Here is a 16,868-nt window from a genome sequence, read left to right as displayed (position 1 = left end):
GACCGCTGATAGGCGCGATCAATGCTAGGGACATTTATTTGTTCCGATCGACAAATATTTTTCTGTCGATCATACATATGGTGCATGGCCTTATAGAGCATGAATTTTAACCCTTCGTTAAAATAATTACTAATAGAGTTGGCGTGAATATGAGTGAGACACTAGAGAAAGCGCGTGTAATGGAGGGTTAAACATTTAATAAATATCTAAATGATTTTAATTATGATTTTATTTAAAAATTCAAGAAATAATAAAATTTGAATTTATCAATTTGTTCCAGACCTTTTAGGTAGGCCATGTAATTTCCTAAACAATCACTCTTTAATTTTTTTATGTAACTTAAAAATTTGACTAGTAGTGTTTCCCATAGGATAAAAAACGATAAAATATTCATTTTCGTATTTTAAATTGCAAATTTTATAAAATTAGTGATATTTTGAATACATTATGGAGGACTAAACATTTTTTTCTTAAATGTGCTAAATAATTTTAAAACAGAGCATGAAAAAATGAACATGTTGTAAAATGATTTATTGTAAAGCCCATACTTGAATAAAACTTGGATCCATTTTGTAACTGTAGGTTAAAACGGAGCGTTTAACGCCTGACAATAATTCGACGTCATCGCGAAGTGTGACGCCATCATCATCAAGTCATCCAGGCACACCACCCAATGCCGCAGCATTGGGAGGACCAGAAGGTCCACCAGCGCCTCATCATCTCAAACACATGGAACAGATGATGGGTCGTAATTACAGTGACTTTATGAGAAGTCTTGCTGCTAAGTACAATAACGCTAATCCTAACGAGTACGTTAACAACTTTTCCATCTGACGCCTCATAAATAATAAAAATCTTTAATTTACATCTTTAACCTTTTATTTTTTTTCTTCAGTTACTTTAGTTCCTCTCGTAACGGTTATCCACCAGGATTCGACCCAAGATTTCCAGGTTTTAAAACAACAGCAACACCATTCGTAGGTCTTATGGCCCCACTTGGAACCCATCCCCAACCGCAAACAGTACCAGCGGCATCGCCACTTACAGGCAAAGAACCAAAAGAACAAAAACAGGATACACTTTTTGGTAACCCAGTTTTTCCACCTATGCTTGATATGTCATCAACTCAAGCACTTTTACACATGGTACGAACAGCAAATGCTGCTCAAAATGCCGCTGAATTAGAAACTTACCTTAAAGGTAAGCTAATAAATTTTTTTAAACCGCCGTGATGAATGGGGCGCCAGATAATTGAGGGACTCTTTGATCCAGGTGCGAATAAACGGGACGTAGGAGTGACGAGTCCATTGGATTTGTCAAGCCCCGGGGGATTTGCACCGAGAAAGCGACCGCGGATCGAAACAAAGAGGTCGGAAAGCGTGTCGCCAAAACCAAAAGCTGCGACAGCGGCGACACCACGGTCGAGTACACCGCCACCAGTACGATGTCCTTCACTGTGTGGACACATGCCCTGCGGCGATGGCCAAGCTGTCAATCGCTGGAGCATTGAAGATGTCGTTAACTACGTCTCTTCAATTGACATATGCGCCGAGTATGCACAGGTTAGTTTTTTTTAACACTTGAATATAAATTTAAGCCCTATTTGTTTTATAATTTGTCTTGTCATGGTAACTCAATGTATCACAGTCACAGATCACGAATCACCTTCTTTACTTTTGTTACGAGTTTTGCTCGTCATGGTACGAAGCATCAGAAAGTGCTTTACGATCGAAAAATTTTTTTTCAGCTCACTTTGGCAACTATTTCAATTATTACACCCTTCTTAGTTCACAGAATTAAGATATTTTGCATAATATTGTAAAGATAATTTAATGGAGATTAATTCCATACTTTTCAAAAATTTATTTAGTGCAATGAAAACGAAAAAAACATCAAAATAGTTTTAAAAAAATTCCTGCTGGTCAAGCGTATGAAACTGGTAGACACTGTAATTTGCGAAAAAATCCATTAATTGAGTCAAATTTTTTTTTTTTAAATTCTTTGAAAGAATTGTAGGTCACCTATCGCGAATGGCTTGGTAACTCAGTGTCGTTTAATTGCAATTAATAAGAATCAAAGAATCAAAAGACTATGTATATATATATTGTGTACATTCATCCCATCACTAGGGGCGCCTGCACATTATCGTTCTATCTCAGCTATTTTATATATTTTTTTATTTTATTATTATTTCATACTTAAAAGAGCACTATGAGTCGTGCACTTTTGGATTTTCCAAACTTTTTTTTTCTAAGGACGAATACAACGAGTCGGTTATTTGTTGGTAAAAATTGAAGAGAAGTTGTTGAAACTAAATTTTTAAATTTACCCGCGCGATTATTATCGCATTTGTGTCAATAAAATAATAATATGCATGATTATATGTTAATAACAATAAAATATAAGTGATATAAAAATAGAGAGACGTTAAAAAGTATAAAAGGATAAATAATTGGATGTTTAAATAAGTCCCAAGCGTGTTAGTACGTCAAGACGTCCGGTTTTACGGATCGTAAATCTCATGCTCGCACGCGTGTCTCTTGTTCATGAATATTCAAGGAGGATGTACGGTATCTAATGAGGAGATGTTTCACGTCTATCATACCCGATCATTCTATTAAATGACTCAATAAACTCCACATCGAATTTTATTTAAATAAAACTATCATTTTAGTATCCATTTAAATATATTTATTTATTTATTATTAATTTCGCATTTTTTATTGATGCTCTTGAGGTATCGCGTTTTTTATTTATTGCTGGAATTCGCAGTTTATTGATTTTTATAATTAATTCTTTTTTAATTTACATTTTTTTATTTAATAAAACTGGTCCAGGTTTTTTTTTATTTTTTCGAAATTCGCAAATTATTTTTGAATAATTTGGTTACTCTAGGGTAAAGTTTAAATTTAAATGAGTTAAATTAACTCATTTGGAGTTTTATAGGACCACTAGAAACGAGATTTTTTTTTTTGATGGACATAAAATTGAGATTTTAAATTAGTTAGGCCTGGTATTTGAGGTGTCATTCGACGCGGCTTATTATTTACTATAAACACTGAAAATTTGAGCTTAATCAGTAGGGTATATTCGGAGATATTTCGAAAATAAAATTTTTTCAAAAATGTTTTTTTTTGAATACCTTTCAATTCGCTCGACGGATTGATTCGACAATCTAATAAGCTCTAAAACTTTGTAAGCCGCGTCGAATGCCACCTCAACCATCAAAATCGGTTCATTTGTTCAAGAGAAACCGTTAACGAAAGAATTAAAAAAAAAGTTTTTCCTTAGTATTTTCGAAATTTCTCAAAACCGACTCGATAGATCAATTTCAAAATCTGATCAGTTGTAGAACTCAATAAAACGCGTCGATTGCCATCTTAACCGTCTCAATCGGTTTATTAGTTCGAAAGATATCGTTGTAGAAAAAATGGTAAAAAACGTTATTTTTCGAAAACAAAGGCATACAAAAGTATTTTCGAGCTCGAGGAGCTCGAAAATGTATCCACAACAATTTTTCGAGCTCAAGGAGCTCAAAATGGGCGAGAACTTGTGGGGCTGGCCCACAGGGTCAACCGACAGACCAATTTTTTTTACTCAATTTAACTTTACTTTGATTGTTGAATACGTATTTGATAATGATATGACCCAGCTATGAAAAGAAAATTTTTTTAAGCTCTGGTAATAATTGATTCTGTCACTTAAAATATTTTTCCTTCTGAAAAAAATTTCAAATAAAAAATAATTGAACTAAATTTTAATTAACTTATTTGGATAAAATTTTTATTAAATCATTAAATTAATAATTAGTGGGATTTAAAGTGATTTGTATGAAATTTAAGATGGCCCAAATTGTCCCTTATCCATACTAATCTACAGTTTTGATTCTTTTTTTTTAATTAGACATCTTAATGTCTAAAATAATCATAAATAATTTTTACTGTTGTGAAAATTCAAAAACAAGAAAACTTTTCATTTAAATTAAAAACAAAATAATTTAAAATTCCCAACAAATAACAAAAAAAAACAAATTTATTAACCTTGATGTACATGTCTATAAATATGAAATTAATTAAAGGGGTCAAAATGATTAGAAAGTAATGATCTAATGTAGAGCTGAAGTACGAACACGAGCATGAACACAGTGATGATGATGTTAATAGTAGTGGTGATCGTTAACCATCCTTGATCAGTACGACAATGTCGGTAAAAACACGATACAAGTCTCTCCTGGTCCCATCCTCATCCTGATCAAAGTCCTCATGCCTCCCACGCGTCCAAGACAGATACTATCGTCATGAAAATCGTGAACTAATCATTTTACTTGATTTCATTGCATTATAATCCACAAGTTATTTATTACTATTATTATTCTTATTATTATGATTATGATTATTATTATTACTATTATTATCATCATGATTATTATTACAGTCATTATTATCCTATATTATAATTTTTTTATCTCCTGAAGTAGCATCACGTTGATGATTGAATTCCATATACATTTTCCGTGACTTATAGATCATCAACTTTCTAACTACTCGACCCCTTAGACCTCTCACAGACGCGTGTTAACGCGTAATACTTGATTTTTAATGTCTTACGAATCAATTAATCGTCAAAAATTTTTATTTAAAACTAAAAAATATTACCTCACGAAAAGATTCATCAGCAGTAGATGCAGTAATGCAGATTTATCTCATGCAAATTGTCTAGAAAGTATTAGCAATTTTTTATATCGACTGCTAAGAATCCTGTAGAGAATTAAGTACTGAGTGAATAGAACAGTAAAAGACTAGACTTATATTCTAGTCGAAGAATCTTTTGAATTGTTTGTAATGGAATTTAAATAATTTACGATTGGTCAGAGTAGTGAGTAGTCGCGTGGTTAGTTGGGTCCAGATAATTCCGTGCGTTAATTAAAATCCGTGGACGTGGTACATAAATAAGAGGCTGAAGCTGAAGCTAGAGCTTTCTCCGTATTTACGTTCGCGTGGCTTCTGTTTTTATTATTTCTAAATCCTAACGGACGTACTTTGCTACCGTTCATTTGATAACGGGTTTGATAATAAATACTTTTACTTTAGTATATTTGCACACGCCCTGATACCTGATATACAAATAAATAAATACGATTGTACGTTAGTTTAAGGATCATCTTGGCGTATTAGTGGCGTGCAGTTTAATCTAATGGGAAAACTGTATAATATATTTGTATGTCGATATAACATCTAAGGATGAAGGGAACGGCTGAGTTTAGTATAGTAGAGGATAGAGGAAATGTAAGGAAAGGATTGAAATAAAAAGGTATCGACCCGCGAGTCGACATCACGCGCCGATCGAGAACGTGAGTCGAGGTATCCGAGCCATCGCTCACGTTTGCTGTATTTTCAGTACGCTCGTTTCAGAGTTCTCTGCGCTGGGTGAGATACGAGATTGCTCCTGCTTACTGCTCACTGCTCACTGCTTTTTAACTTTTAGTACCCGCACACATTTTATTTTATTTTATTGATATGAGTACACGTGGCTCATGTTTAGAAGACCCTGCGTGGGATATTAAATATCAACGTGCTTTATTTATGTTTGTTGTATTTTCTTACCGTGTAATGAGTCTCGAATTCCATCAGTGAGAGTCTGGATATTTTCAGCTGCTGGTTGGTTATTGATTTAATAAGTGATATTTTCTGTTATTTTATTGCTAACAATTATATCTAAGAGATTACGCTTTTTATAGTTCTAACTTACTCCACAGTTTACTATTACATAGGATACGTTCTTATAAATACAGCTGAGGCTGAGGCATTTCCACATCAATGTCTTTTATAGTTGCGCCAAAAAATCTTGGTCGTTTATTCGTACATTTATTTGTTTTTATGTAGCGGAAGTCAATAAATCCCGAACGACTTGAGCTATTGACCCATTTTTTTTCACTATTTTTAGATGTTTGACTACAATGCTTGAAATAATTACTTCTTTTATTTTAAAAATTTATGCATCCGAAAATGTCTTAATTGATATTAAAATAAAAAGCTTTTGATTCGACCGTAGAAAATTCATTTTTAGAGTTCAAGAATTTATAAAACAATTAAAGTATAGCTATTCTATTTTAATCATTAACCTTTAAACGGTACCTCTGGTCTGACAGACCGCTAATCAAATTTAATATCAATAAAACTTTTTTTAATATGTTTATGTTGAAATATTAATGTGAAGTTTCAATATATATATATATATATATATATATATATATATATATATATATACATATAATTGATAGATAAAGTTTAATATCATAAAGTTAAAGTTTAATAAAGTTTATAAGATCATTAAATCATGTTTTTTTCATAAAGATATAGTTTTATTTATGTAAATAGATAAAGTTTCCTTTTCAAAAGTAAAAAAATCGAGTGTACTTCTAATAGTGGTCTGTCAGACCATCATTACCCATAACGTGCACTGAAAAAGAAAATGTGGTTATCGTAACCATCAGAAGTATTGCTAATGGTAGATAGTTGTCATAACAAAATGTATCGTTAATTTGGCGATACCAGATTGCTGCATTGACTATCTTCAATTTTAAATAAAAGTATTGTCAATTTAGCCATTTTCTTTGGTTATGTTCTCTATACTTGGAATTGCTGTTTTAACGATTCCTATAGATTGCTATCATAGCAACCCAAATTGTTAATATAGCAATCCATATGGTTAATATAGCAATCTGGGTTGTAAATATATCAATACGTATTGTTAATAAAGCGATACGTATTGTTGTAGCAACCATCTATAAAGATAGTTGATTTAACAAAACAATTGTATGGGTAAAATAGCAATCTAGCCTTTACGCAAATAAAGTATTGCTACATTAACAATCTACAATTTTCCAAACTTTAGATGGTTACTATAACCTAACGGTATTACTATTATAGCAATATTTTTTTTTTTTCAGTGTACTAATTTTTAGGGTCACCGTTTAAAGGTTAATGCTGATTTTCATTGATAACTCAAAATAAATAAACCAGAAAAAAGTAATAAAATGGTTATTACAGTACGGCCTCGTTATAAGACTAGCTCGGGGCTGTGGGGGAAAAAATTCTTGGAATCGAGGTATCCCCACTATTGTGCTTAACAATATTTACCCCTAATTTTACCCTCGCTATAAGACTGTCGCCGTTCTGCATTTTATTAATGTATTCGGTTCAAGTCTACTCTATTATACAGTGAATCTTTTTCATGTATAATTATAAATAAACAGAACTTTGCCGTTCTTTTCTGTTAATTAATTATTTGATACCACGAGATTTGAAGTATTCCTTATGAAAATAAATTATTTAATCTAAAATCTTTATGTATTTACATTGTATCTCGGTTTTAGTCGTACTGGTTGTTAATCTTATAGCGAGGTTTCGGCGCAAAACTTTTATTGAGTTGTTGGTGGGGGAAGCGTTCCAAGCGAGTTTTAACGAATTGAGGGGAAGTTTTATAACGCGTAGTCTTATAACGAGCTTCTACTGTATTATGATTTCCAAAATTTCGCGCGATCTAAAAATTATTGCACTAAAACTAGTGGCTCTGTTTTTCAATGATAATTAAGATATTTTGGGCTGTCGTAAATTTGAAAAATGAGGACATCAATTGATACTCTGACAATCCTATTGATTTATTTTAAGCACATAAAAAACTGAAACGACATAAAATAGTATGAACAAACAATTAATAACTGAAACCGTAACCTCATTGAAAGTAAATGACGAAATCTTGCATGTCTTGATGAAAAGAAAAAGCCGATGATGATTACTGCGTGTAAAGTTTAAAGCATAGATAATAACAACAATAATGACGCTATGAAGCTAATATATAACACTGGTAACTACAAAGAAAAGGAGAAAATAAAAGAGCCCGTTGGCAAGTTTATAATATTATTCTACGTCTAGTGTACCATTTACGGAGACTGATGAATAGCGTCGTTCTTAAAGAACCAAAGTAAAAGCTCGTCAGCTGGCATCGACTAAAAACTCAGCATCCTCCCCCCGTGACAGATCTGGGTTGCCTGGAGGCCTCATACTCTGGTCTTATTATGCTTAGTTTCTTACATATACATAAACTAGGCATAAAATTGCGTCATTTATACTAAAGTCTATTCGTAAACTCGACGATCTCACGAAATAGATCACTGTACGCTACATCTTGTGTACTTTAGCATTGACTGTGGGAGTGCCTACTTGCCAACCTCCCGGTAACTCAAACTCTCTCTTTCACTCTCCTCTATCTCCTCTCGTCTGCTCAATCAAAGTTCCGAAAAAAGTAACTCAGTTCTCAATAGCCGCCTGATTGCCAACTAAATTCCATTAAAACTTATCCGTGTCTGAGGTTAGTCCTCGGTCGGCTTGCTAGGATACTGTGAACTGAGATACTATCTGGCGCTCGTGGCGTGACACTCGGGCTTGATTTTCATATGAAAATCGTCGTGGGACAATAGCATCTGAGAGCATAACTACACGCTTTACTTGTAGATAACCTCTGTGGCATAATATAAATTGTGGCGAAACTTCTTGGTAAGATCTAATGTCTAATATAAACTACTAACATAGTAAGAGACCAACAAAGGTTCACCGGCTTGTTGGCTTAATCTTGCGAAATTCGTCCAATTCAAGATCTTACCCAAAGGGTCACCAGGTTAAGATTATCTCCACGGTATTATAAATTCTACGATTGATTTTTAGATCCGCATTCAATTCTATTCTGTTTATTAACATGTCAATCCATTAATTTGAATTTCTTAATTAAATCTTTGTTCTTGGGTAATATTACGAAGAATCAACCAGACAATGATTTTATTCAGTTGAAATTTTTAGACCGTACATAATTTTGTTGATTATACGCTATTAAAATTTTCATGTTGCAGAGAACAATATTCAGACAAAATGATTGTTTCAGTAATTAACTATGGTAATCTCAGGATACAGTAACAAAAGTATTTTATGAAGACCACTAGTTTAATTAGAATGCTAATTTTATTATCATGTTTGAATCTCAATAAGACATGAATGCCACTTCTATAGTTGCCGCATTCACTTTTTTCCGTATAATTTGTAATTCATTCAATTAATAACTAAAGAGCAACCTACAGTCACTTTGTAACTGCTCGTGTATTAGAATCTTTTGTTTATTTCTATTATTAATAAAATTTAGTAAGATAAATCTCATCATTAACTCGCAAATATATTTATTTCGATGATTATATAAAAAAAATACACACGGTCAAATTTTTTTGATTAGTCGTCTAATACATTTATTTTTCACTGATACCAAATTCAATCAGTTTAATTTTTATTATCATAGAAAACATCGCAGACTAAATTTTTTTTATTTTCTCTTAATTTTATATACAACAGTTACATATGTTGTGTTCAGTGACAGAACAATTTAAATATTAACCCTAATCGACTGAACATGGGTCATTTGTGTTTAAATATTCTACTCTAAACAGCCTATATGCCTCCGAATTTTGATGAAAATGTTTATTGAAAAAGGGATTTTTAAGGCTGGCAATAACTCTATGGCATAGTTAGAAGTCCAAAGAAGACCTACGAATTTATTCAGATTTTTCCTTACATTATAGCATAGTTAAATAAACGGCGGTCGCTAATGATCCATGTTCAACGTTTACGGGTTATGAAAACAGCGACACCGGATCAGGGTTAATTTATTTAAAGAAAATAAATACGGTCATCTTTTTTCTTGCGTAATTTGAATGTAATTCGAATGATATAGATACATTGATTTATCTCAATAATTGGCAATAAAAAAAGAGCTGAAACTATGAAAAGGAACAAATTCAAGTCATGACCTTTTTAACGATACTAAATTTAATAATATTAATTTAATCTTTCACATAGAAGTGGTTGGAACAAAATTTTCTTTATTCTCTTAATAAAATAGATAGTCTATTTTACTTAATATTTTATTATTACAACAAAATTTTGCAGATTTGGTCATGACCTTTATCACTGATAGTAAGACTTTCTTTCAATTGCATGCTATGTTTTTTGAACATAAAACTTTTCTGAAGAATTCTCAAAAGCATAAATTCATCCATCAGCAATCAAGTCTATTTTGAAGAAAAAATTCGTTGATTTTGACAAGAATTTTCGAATATTATATAACGGTCTCTTTTCAATAAATAAATCATGATGAGACATCTGAAAACATGTTGATCATGAAGTAGGCTTACGCCATTCAAGGACAAAGCTTCAAGTATTCATGTCTCGTAGGTCCATCATCGTCTCGTTAGGCCTCGGTATCTCGTGAGTTGATGCTACTGAATTCAGTCTTCTATTTGAGTATTCGTGGGACTGCTCTCAGTCTCCAGTCATCCGCGATTGGAAGCGGCATGGCCATAAACGGGGGTTGCGAGCAAGCTTAGCTTGTCAATGTCACCGGAGAAAGACGGAAACTTTGAAGAAAACTTCAACATATCGGCATATAGATGCATATAAACGTATATATTAACAATCTAAACGATGGACGCTGATGAACGTCATATAGACATCGACATCTTGGTATCTTTATCGATGCCATGTGATGTTATTTTATTTGATTTGATTTGATTGGATTGGAACTGACAAACTGCAGAATTGTGCAAGACGGATAGCCGCTTTGCATCTACTAAGAACTGTGTATTGAAGTAATCTGTGCAATGCGATTACTCAAGGGAATCTCCGTGGTATGCTGTATGCGGTATGGTTTGGTTAGTTGGTTGCTAGGTCGGTAGATAGGTTGGTAGGCTGCGTGTTCTCGATGCTCTAATAGGCATCGTTAGCCAGGAGTTGCCAGTTGCCGTTCATCCTGGGTACTCTATTAGAGAGTTTTAGTTTTAGAATGAGGAAGTCTGTTGCACGTGCCAGCGTTATCCCGTCATTTTCATTCTCCAGAGATTCCTCTCTCTCTCTCTCGTTACCCGGTTCAAGGCGGTCTTTTATTCAACACATTCAACATACTTTGGCATGCGTATAAATCCACATCATGTCGAGTTTAAAGCTGAAATTGAATCAAGAGACAAGGCTGGACAGGCATGCGTGCTAGATGATTTCCCACCAAGAATTAATGGTTTCTCGGCCCGGGAAACTAAAGTATGGGGCTCTCAGCGAAACTTTGCTGACCTCAGCCACTTTACTTGCTGCCGGTTTTATAAATTTTTTATTACCCAGGTTATTTGCTACCTCTTCAATCATTTCCCGTCCCTTCTGTCTCTCATTCGCACATGAGTTAACTGGTTTTCTATCAAGCTTTCCGGCAAGACAGAAGTGGGTCGAAACACGGGTGCGGTAGCCAGTCACGGTTAATGAAGAAGACACTACCTTCATATATATATATATATATATATATACGTACGATCTCATTTTCCTCGCCAGTAAACTATAATTAATCCAACGGACACTTGATGTTGACCATACTCGTTCTTCAATGACGCTCATTTATTTTATTTTAATATATTATCTTTAATGACAACCGCCGCTGCTATCATTTACTTAATGATACCTTTAATGAGTGCAATATAAATATATATATATATAAGTAAATAAAATTCTGTTAGAGTTCACCTAACCTAAAAAAAATTCCATTAGATCTCCAGGTATTTTAAAATTATTTATTGTGATAAATTTTGTAATATTTCTTCAAGTTCAATCTTACTACCGCGTAAAAAAAGTATAAATAATTTATTAGACGATTCACCTCTAAGTGAGAGGTAATTAAAAATCATAGGTGGGCGCAAGATGGCGACTGATTGGAACTATTGGAATTATCAATTTTTTTTTTTAAAGATAAAAATGAAAATGCGTGTAATTGTTAATTAGGCAGAGGATTAAATAGGATAGTGTTAAATATGTATATAAAATGTGAGCTGAAAGGTGAGTAGTTGGTTATCGCTAATTAATAATGTCACCTGCATTACCGTTCTACTAACTCAGCGACCTCATCCGTATATGGTACAAGTTCCTCGAAGCATTCTCTTTGGTGTTGAGTCTCGTTCACTCGTTTCCACTTATACTTTCCCGATGTTCAACACAGCAGTCACGTTCTTTTCGCAATAAAGTCCTCCCCAATGGTAATTGATCCGTCAGAGTTGCAGAGTTGGCTGAGGTCTAGCTGAGTTGAGAATAAAGTAGGAAAGAAAATAAACTTAATGTAGCTCCCAAGTACTTGTGATGATTTTATCGTCTTGTTTTTTTGTTTATCTGATTCTATCTGTTTTAAACTATATTCCCGAGTTATGATTATTACTTTCATAGTAATATATTTTTATCTCTTTTTTTATCTAATGGCTACTGAAAATCAATCAAAACGTTTGTGAATCATCGCTTAATCTAAAAAAGACTTGCAAATCTTCTTCATTTTACCGGAAGCTGAAAAAATCGCTGTAATGATAATCAATAAGTAAATTAATAGAAATCTAAAATTCTATTATAGTAGGGGTGTGCGAATAGTTCAAACTTGCGAATTATTCGTATCGAATCGAATCTAACTATTCGAAATTTCGAATTATTCGTAATGTTTTAAATAATTCTAAAATTCTCGAATTATTCGAAAAGTTACGAATAATTCCAAGATTTTCTTTTGAACGACTCAAAATTATAATAGTTTTTCGAATAATTCAAATTTTTGTCAGAGGTAAAATTTTATGCATAGATGCTTTGACCATTACGGGAATAGTAACATTGGCGGTAGCTGTCGCAGACGCCGCAATGTCAGTATGGCCGTCAGGCCTATACTGCGTTGCCGTATGCATAATGCCTCTGGCAGATAAACCTAGTCTAACGACATCTATATAGTTTTGGCGGTAATACGATAGTATACATTGATTGACACGTCAAAAATTATGGCGGGAAAAACTAGTAGCATTGTGCCCTCGGCATTGTAGTATGGGTTTCAGGGACATGCTGTTTCGCCGTGCCTGCTATGCATACGTATCAGCAATACAATAGTTCCAGTACTATACAGTAAATATATAGTAAATAGCACCATACTTCTGGGATTTGTTACAATACTATCTAAGAATATGTCACATACTGTTTCAGTATCTATCTTCAGACCAGCATGGTGTTGAACGCAATGCATTACTTACCGTGTAAATAGAGCTCAGACACGAATCTACGAAAAAATTATTTTTGGTTACTTTAAAAACTAGACCCTCCACTAAATGAAAGTTGAATGTTCGACAACTGACCAAAATTTTCTCGAATCGAATCGTGTAATTTGAAAAGTTATAAATAATTAAAAAATAGACGACTAACTTGAAAAGTTACGAATAACTCGAAAATTTTCGAATGATTCCAGAATTTAAATCATTCGATTCAATTCAAACCTGATTCGTACACTTTCATTTTTGATGTGATTGATTCAAAAAAAAAAAAGTTTTTTTTTTAAATTTGATCAACAACAAAATTAAGGGCGTTTTAATTTTGTATATAATGTAACAACAAAACAAAAAATTTGTAGGTTATAGCTACAATAATGTTTATATTCTATCAACGTGTACTAAACTATATAATAATGAATCGTATGTTAAACGTCATTTAAAATACGTTGGATTCAGAATTTGTATCAGAAAGTGGTATCAATCTAGTATAATTTTATTTGGAAAAAGAATTGATACAGAATTCTTTCTTCACAATAATAATTTTTAGGTTTATTACGAATCAAAAGTAAAGGGACTAAAAAATAGTTAATTAGACAAAAAAATGATTAAACATTTTGGGTGCCATTATATAATTTATCACTAAAGTTTTTAAAATTAGTAACAAAAAGCCGTAGAAAACAAATGAAGAAATAGACAAAATAAAAAAAGAGGTGATAATTCACGAGATTGATATACGGAAATACACGAATTATCTTCCTACATCTAAAAATGAACATTCAAAATAAAAGCAAGAACTAAATAAAAGGACGTAAATATATTTATAAACCGTCTTTTCACCTTAAGTGTCTTGAAGATTTATTACTCTAGCGTATTAACTCTAGTGCATCACGAATTCACTTTCTCACTGAATTCAAACGCGATCTACAAAAATAAAAAAAAATGGGCTTAGATTTAGTAATCTCATTAGCCTTGTTATAGGATTTTTATTTAAAAATATTGATGTTACCGTAATGTTTTTTCCTAAAACAAAAAATAAACAGCAAAAAGTTTTAGTGTAAACTGTAGTACGAAATACATAAGAGAGATCGTCACGACAGTCTCAAAGCGGCTTGGTCTTTGAACGCGACGGGTTTTACGCTCTCCGTGTTGTTGTTATCTAAAATCTGTAAATCGTTTCGGCTGGAGACATGATCGCGCCCTATAAGATCATAATTCTATCAGAATTGTATCTCTTCCTCTCTCTCTTTATTTACAATATAATAATAAACTCCCGATAGATCGCGATCTATATCCATACGTAATCTTATATATCGCCAAGAGTTTGACTCCAGGCTTCCAGTCTAGACATTCCGCTCAGAGCATTGCGCAGAAAAAAACCATAAACAACTGAAAGGTAACTATTTAAATTTAAAGGAATTATGGAATTTTAAAATTCTTTTTCTTATTCCTGGTTCTCCAGAGCCTTAGGCCAAGGCCAAGGCCAGATCTAACGTCCAATTTTTTATTAAAAAATTTTAAAAAATCATACGCTTGAAGGCAAAAACAAAACGATTATGAATTTTTTAAAAAATCTCGCATGCTACAAATTCATCAAAATTATTTAATAAAAAGAAAGGCCACTAAAATAAATATATTCATTGGATAGTTTTTGAAAATCTTTATCTAAGCAATTGGACAATTCGGCTGTTGCCAAAAATAAATCACGCAACGGATCATTAAAGCATGCCGGCGTGCCCGGGGGCAGTAGAAAAAAAAATAAATAACAAGAAGAAGAAGAAGAAGTAGGAGACGAAGAATGAGAATGAGAAAGAGAAGAAGAAGGATAAGATTGTGGATTGAAGAAGAAGAGCTGATAAAAAATGAATAAAAAGTAAAAGAGTTGAGTTAAAAGCCTGATCCCCGTGGCTCTCGAGGAATTATGTAGTCAGCGTGCCGCGCGCCGGGTAGGCTGGTAGTTAGCCAACCCACGATTTGCGAGATACTCGCGAATTCGAAACTCGTTTAGCCGTGCATCGATAGCGCGTGGCGCACTCCACCGTTTTGTTATCGGTTTTTTAGAATCGCGCATTCTTTCCGCGTTAAAAAATCCAAACTAAAATACCACTCAGTAAATCAATCTGGCTTTTTACACCGGAAAAGTCATCAGATATGTATATGTATATGTATATATATATATACTGGAATTAGTTTTCCTCCAACAAAATATCTGGTATTATCATAAAAATTAAAAAGAAATTGTATATTAACAAAAAAAGTGTATTAAGAGAGTAACATCACGTATAATAAAAGTATGTAAGATGAGTCGAATGCTGCCGCCGGGGACAATTACGCAGATGTGTGGTCGGAATAGAAAATAAGAAGAATTAAAATAAAGCCTGTATCGAGAGGCTGTGGAATAAAGAAAATACATAAGACACGTCTTCACGAACGGCTTGCGCGTATTTAAGTATATATATATATATATATATATATATATATATATATACATACATATAGATGAAGATTAATGTAATTGTACGCGTGAACGCGAGCAGCCTCAGCTCTTTTTTAAACTCACTAGGTATTTCTCTTTACTTGGCCTTTTCTCTATTATACCACCTTCGTCATCTAAATCATGATGTACACAAATATACATACACGCACACACACATATATAGGTGCGTGTGTTGAAGAGTGATTACAGAGTGCGAGCCTCTGGTTGCCCCCGGCGCGTGCGTCTTCCATCCCAATCTTATTCTTCTTTACCTTCTTCTTCATCTTAAATAATTTTGTAAATAAATTTTGTACGAGTAAATACACGCTATTGTGATTTCCAGGTTCCAGAGATAAATACTTAAGAAAGATGATTTTTACAATAACAAAGTTGCCTCTGATGTTTTTTATAAGGACCACTTGTTTCATTTCATTTTCTTGAGTTTTTAAATATAAGTAAGCTATAGATTTCAACTCCAGTTGCATTTGTTCATTCTTTTATCACTAATAAGGACTGTATTATAATCAATTGTACTCACAAACTATTCGTATCGAATCGAAAAATCCGATTTATTGGTAAATGATTGTAAAAAAAAAAATCGAATTTTGGTTAAATATTTTTATATTTAAAAATTGAACCGAGTAATAAATACAAATAAAACAACTCAAAAACTTGTGAATCTTTCGATATTATTTGGTAAACCAGTGAGTATTGGGTTCACTGATTCAAACCAGTGCGAAATTTAAGTACTTCGAGTGTCTGTTGTCAACAGTGACCTATGATTAGTTATTGGCAGGGAGCCTAATATATGGTAGGGATAACTGAATCGATCACAGCGCTCGCTGTGGACATAATTTCGTTGAATCATGCTCTCGTTGAAAATAATCATGTGAAAATTAAATATAAAATGTTAGTGCAATGAGAAAAATTTGATAACTTGCTAGAAAATAAGCGTACAGCTATAACTAATACTAACTTTTCTAGGAAGTTCAAAAATTTTCAAAAAAGGTCTCTTATGTTTTTTTCGTAAATCTAACCATTTAAGAGATATTGAAGCTCAAACTTTCATTTATTTCTAAAAATTGACGTTTTTGTTTGAAATTTGATTACTCTACCGCATAGACATACAATTAAGTAACATAAATTTTTTTATTTTTATTATAATTATATATTAATTAATTAAATTTATATACGGATAATTGAAGAGAGCGAGTCAAAATATTTTTTGCGGACATATACAGAGGGTATTAAAAA

The 16,868-nt window shown here is 32.8% G+C and overlaps 1 protein-coding gene across 1 annotated transcript in view; it reads left to right on the top strand.

Moving 5' to 3' along the window:
* Positions 1-16,868, top strand: part of LOC103574371 (uncharacterized) — an 83,276-nt gene that overhangs the window by 39,822 nt on the left and 26,586 nt on the right. Inside the window, exons 3-5 of the mRNA XM_053741755.1 lie at positions 583-809; positions 896-1,200; positions 1,273-1,562. Of these exons, the coding sequence (XP_053597730.1) occupies positions 583-809; positions 896-1,200; positions 1,273-1,562 (822 nt within the window). The remainder of the gene's footprint in view (positions 1-582; positions 810-895; positions 1,201-1,272; positions 1,563-16,868) is intronic.

This window comes from Microplitis demolitor, chromosome 9, assembly GCF_026212275.2.
Source record: "Microplitis demolitor isolate Queensland-Clemson2020A chromosome 9, iyMicDemo2.1a, whole genome shotgun sequence".
NCBI lineage: Eukaryota > Metazoa > Arthropoda > Insecta > Hymenoptera > Braconidae > Microplitis > Microplitis demolitor.
This window is presented reverse-complemented; position numbering and strand designations above follow the sequence as displayed.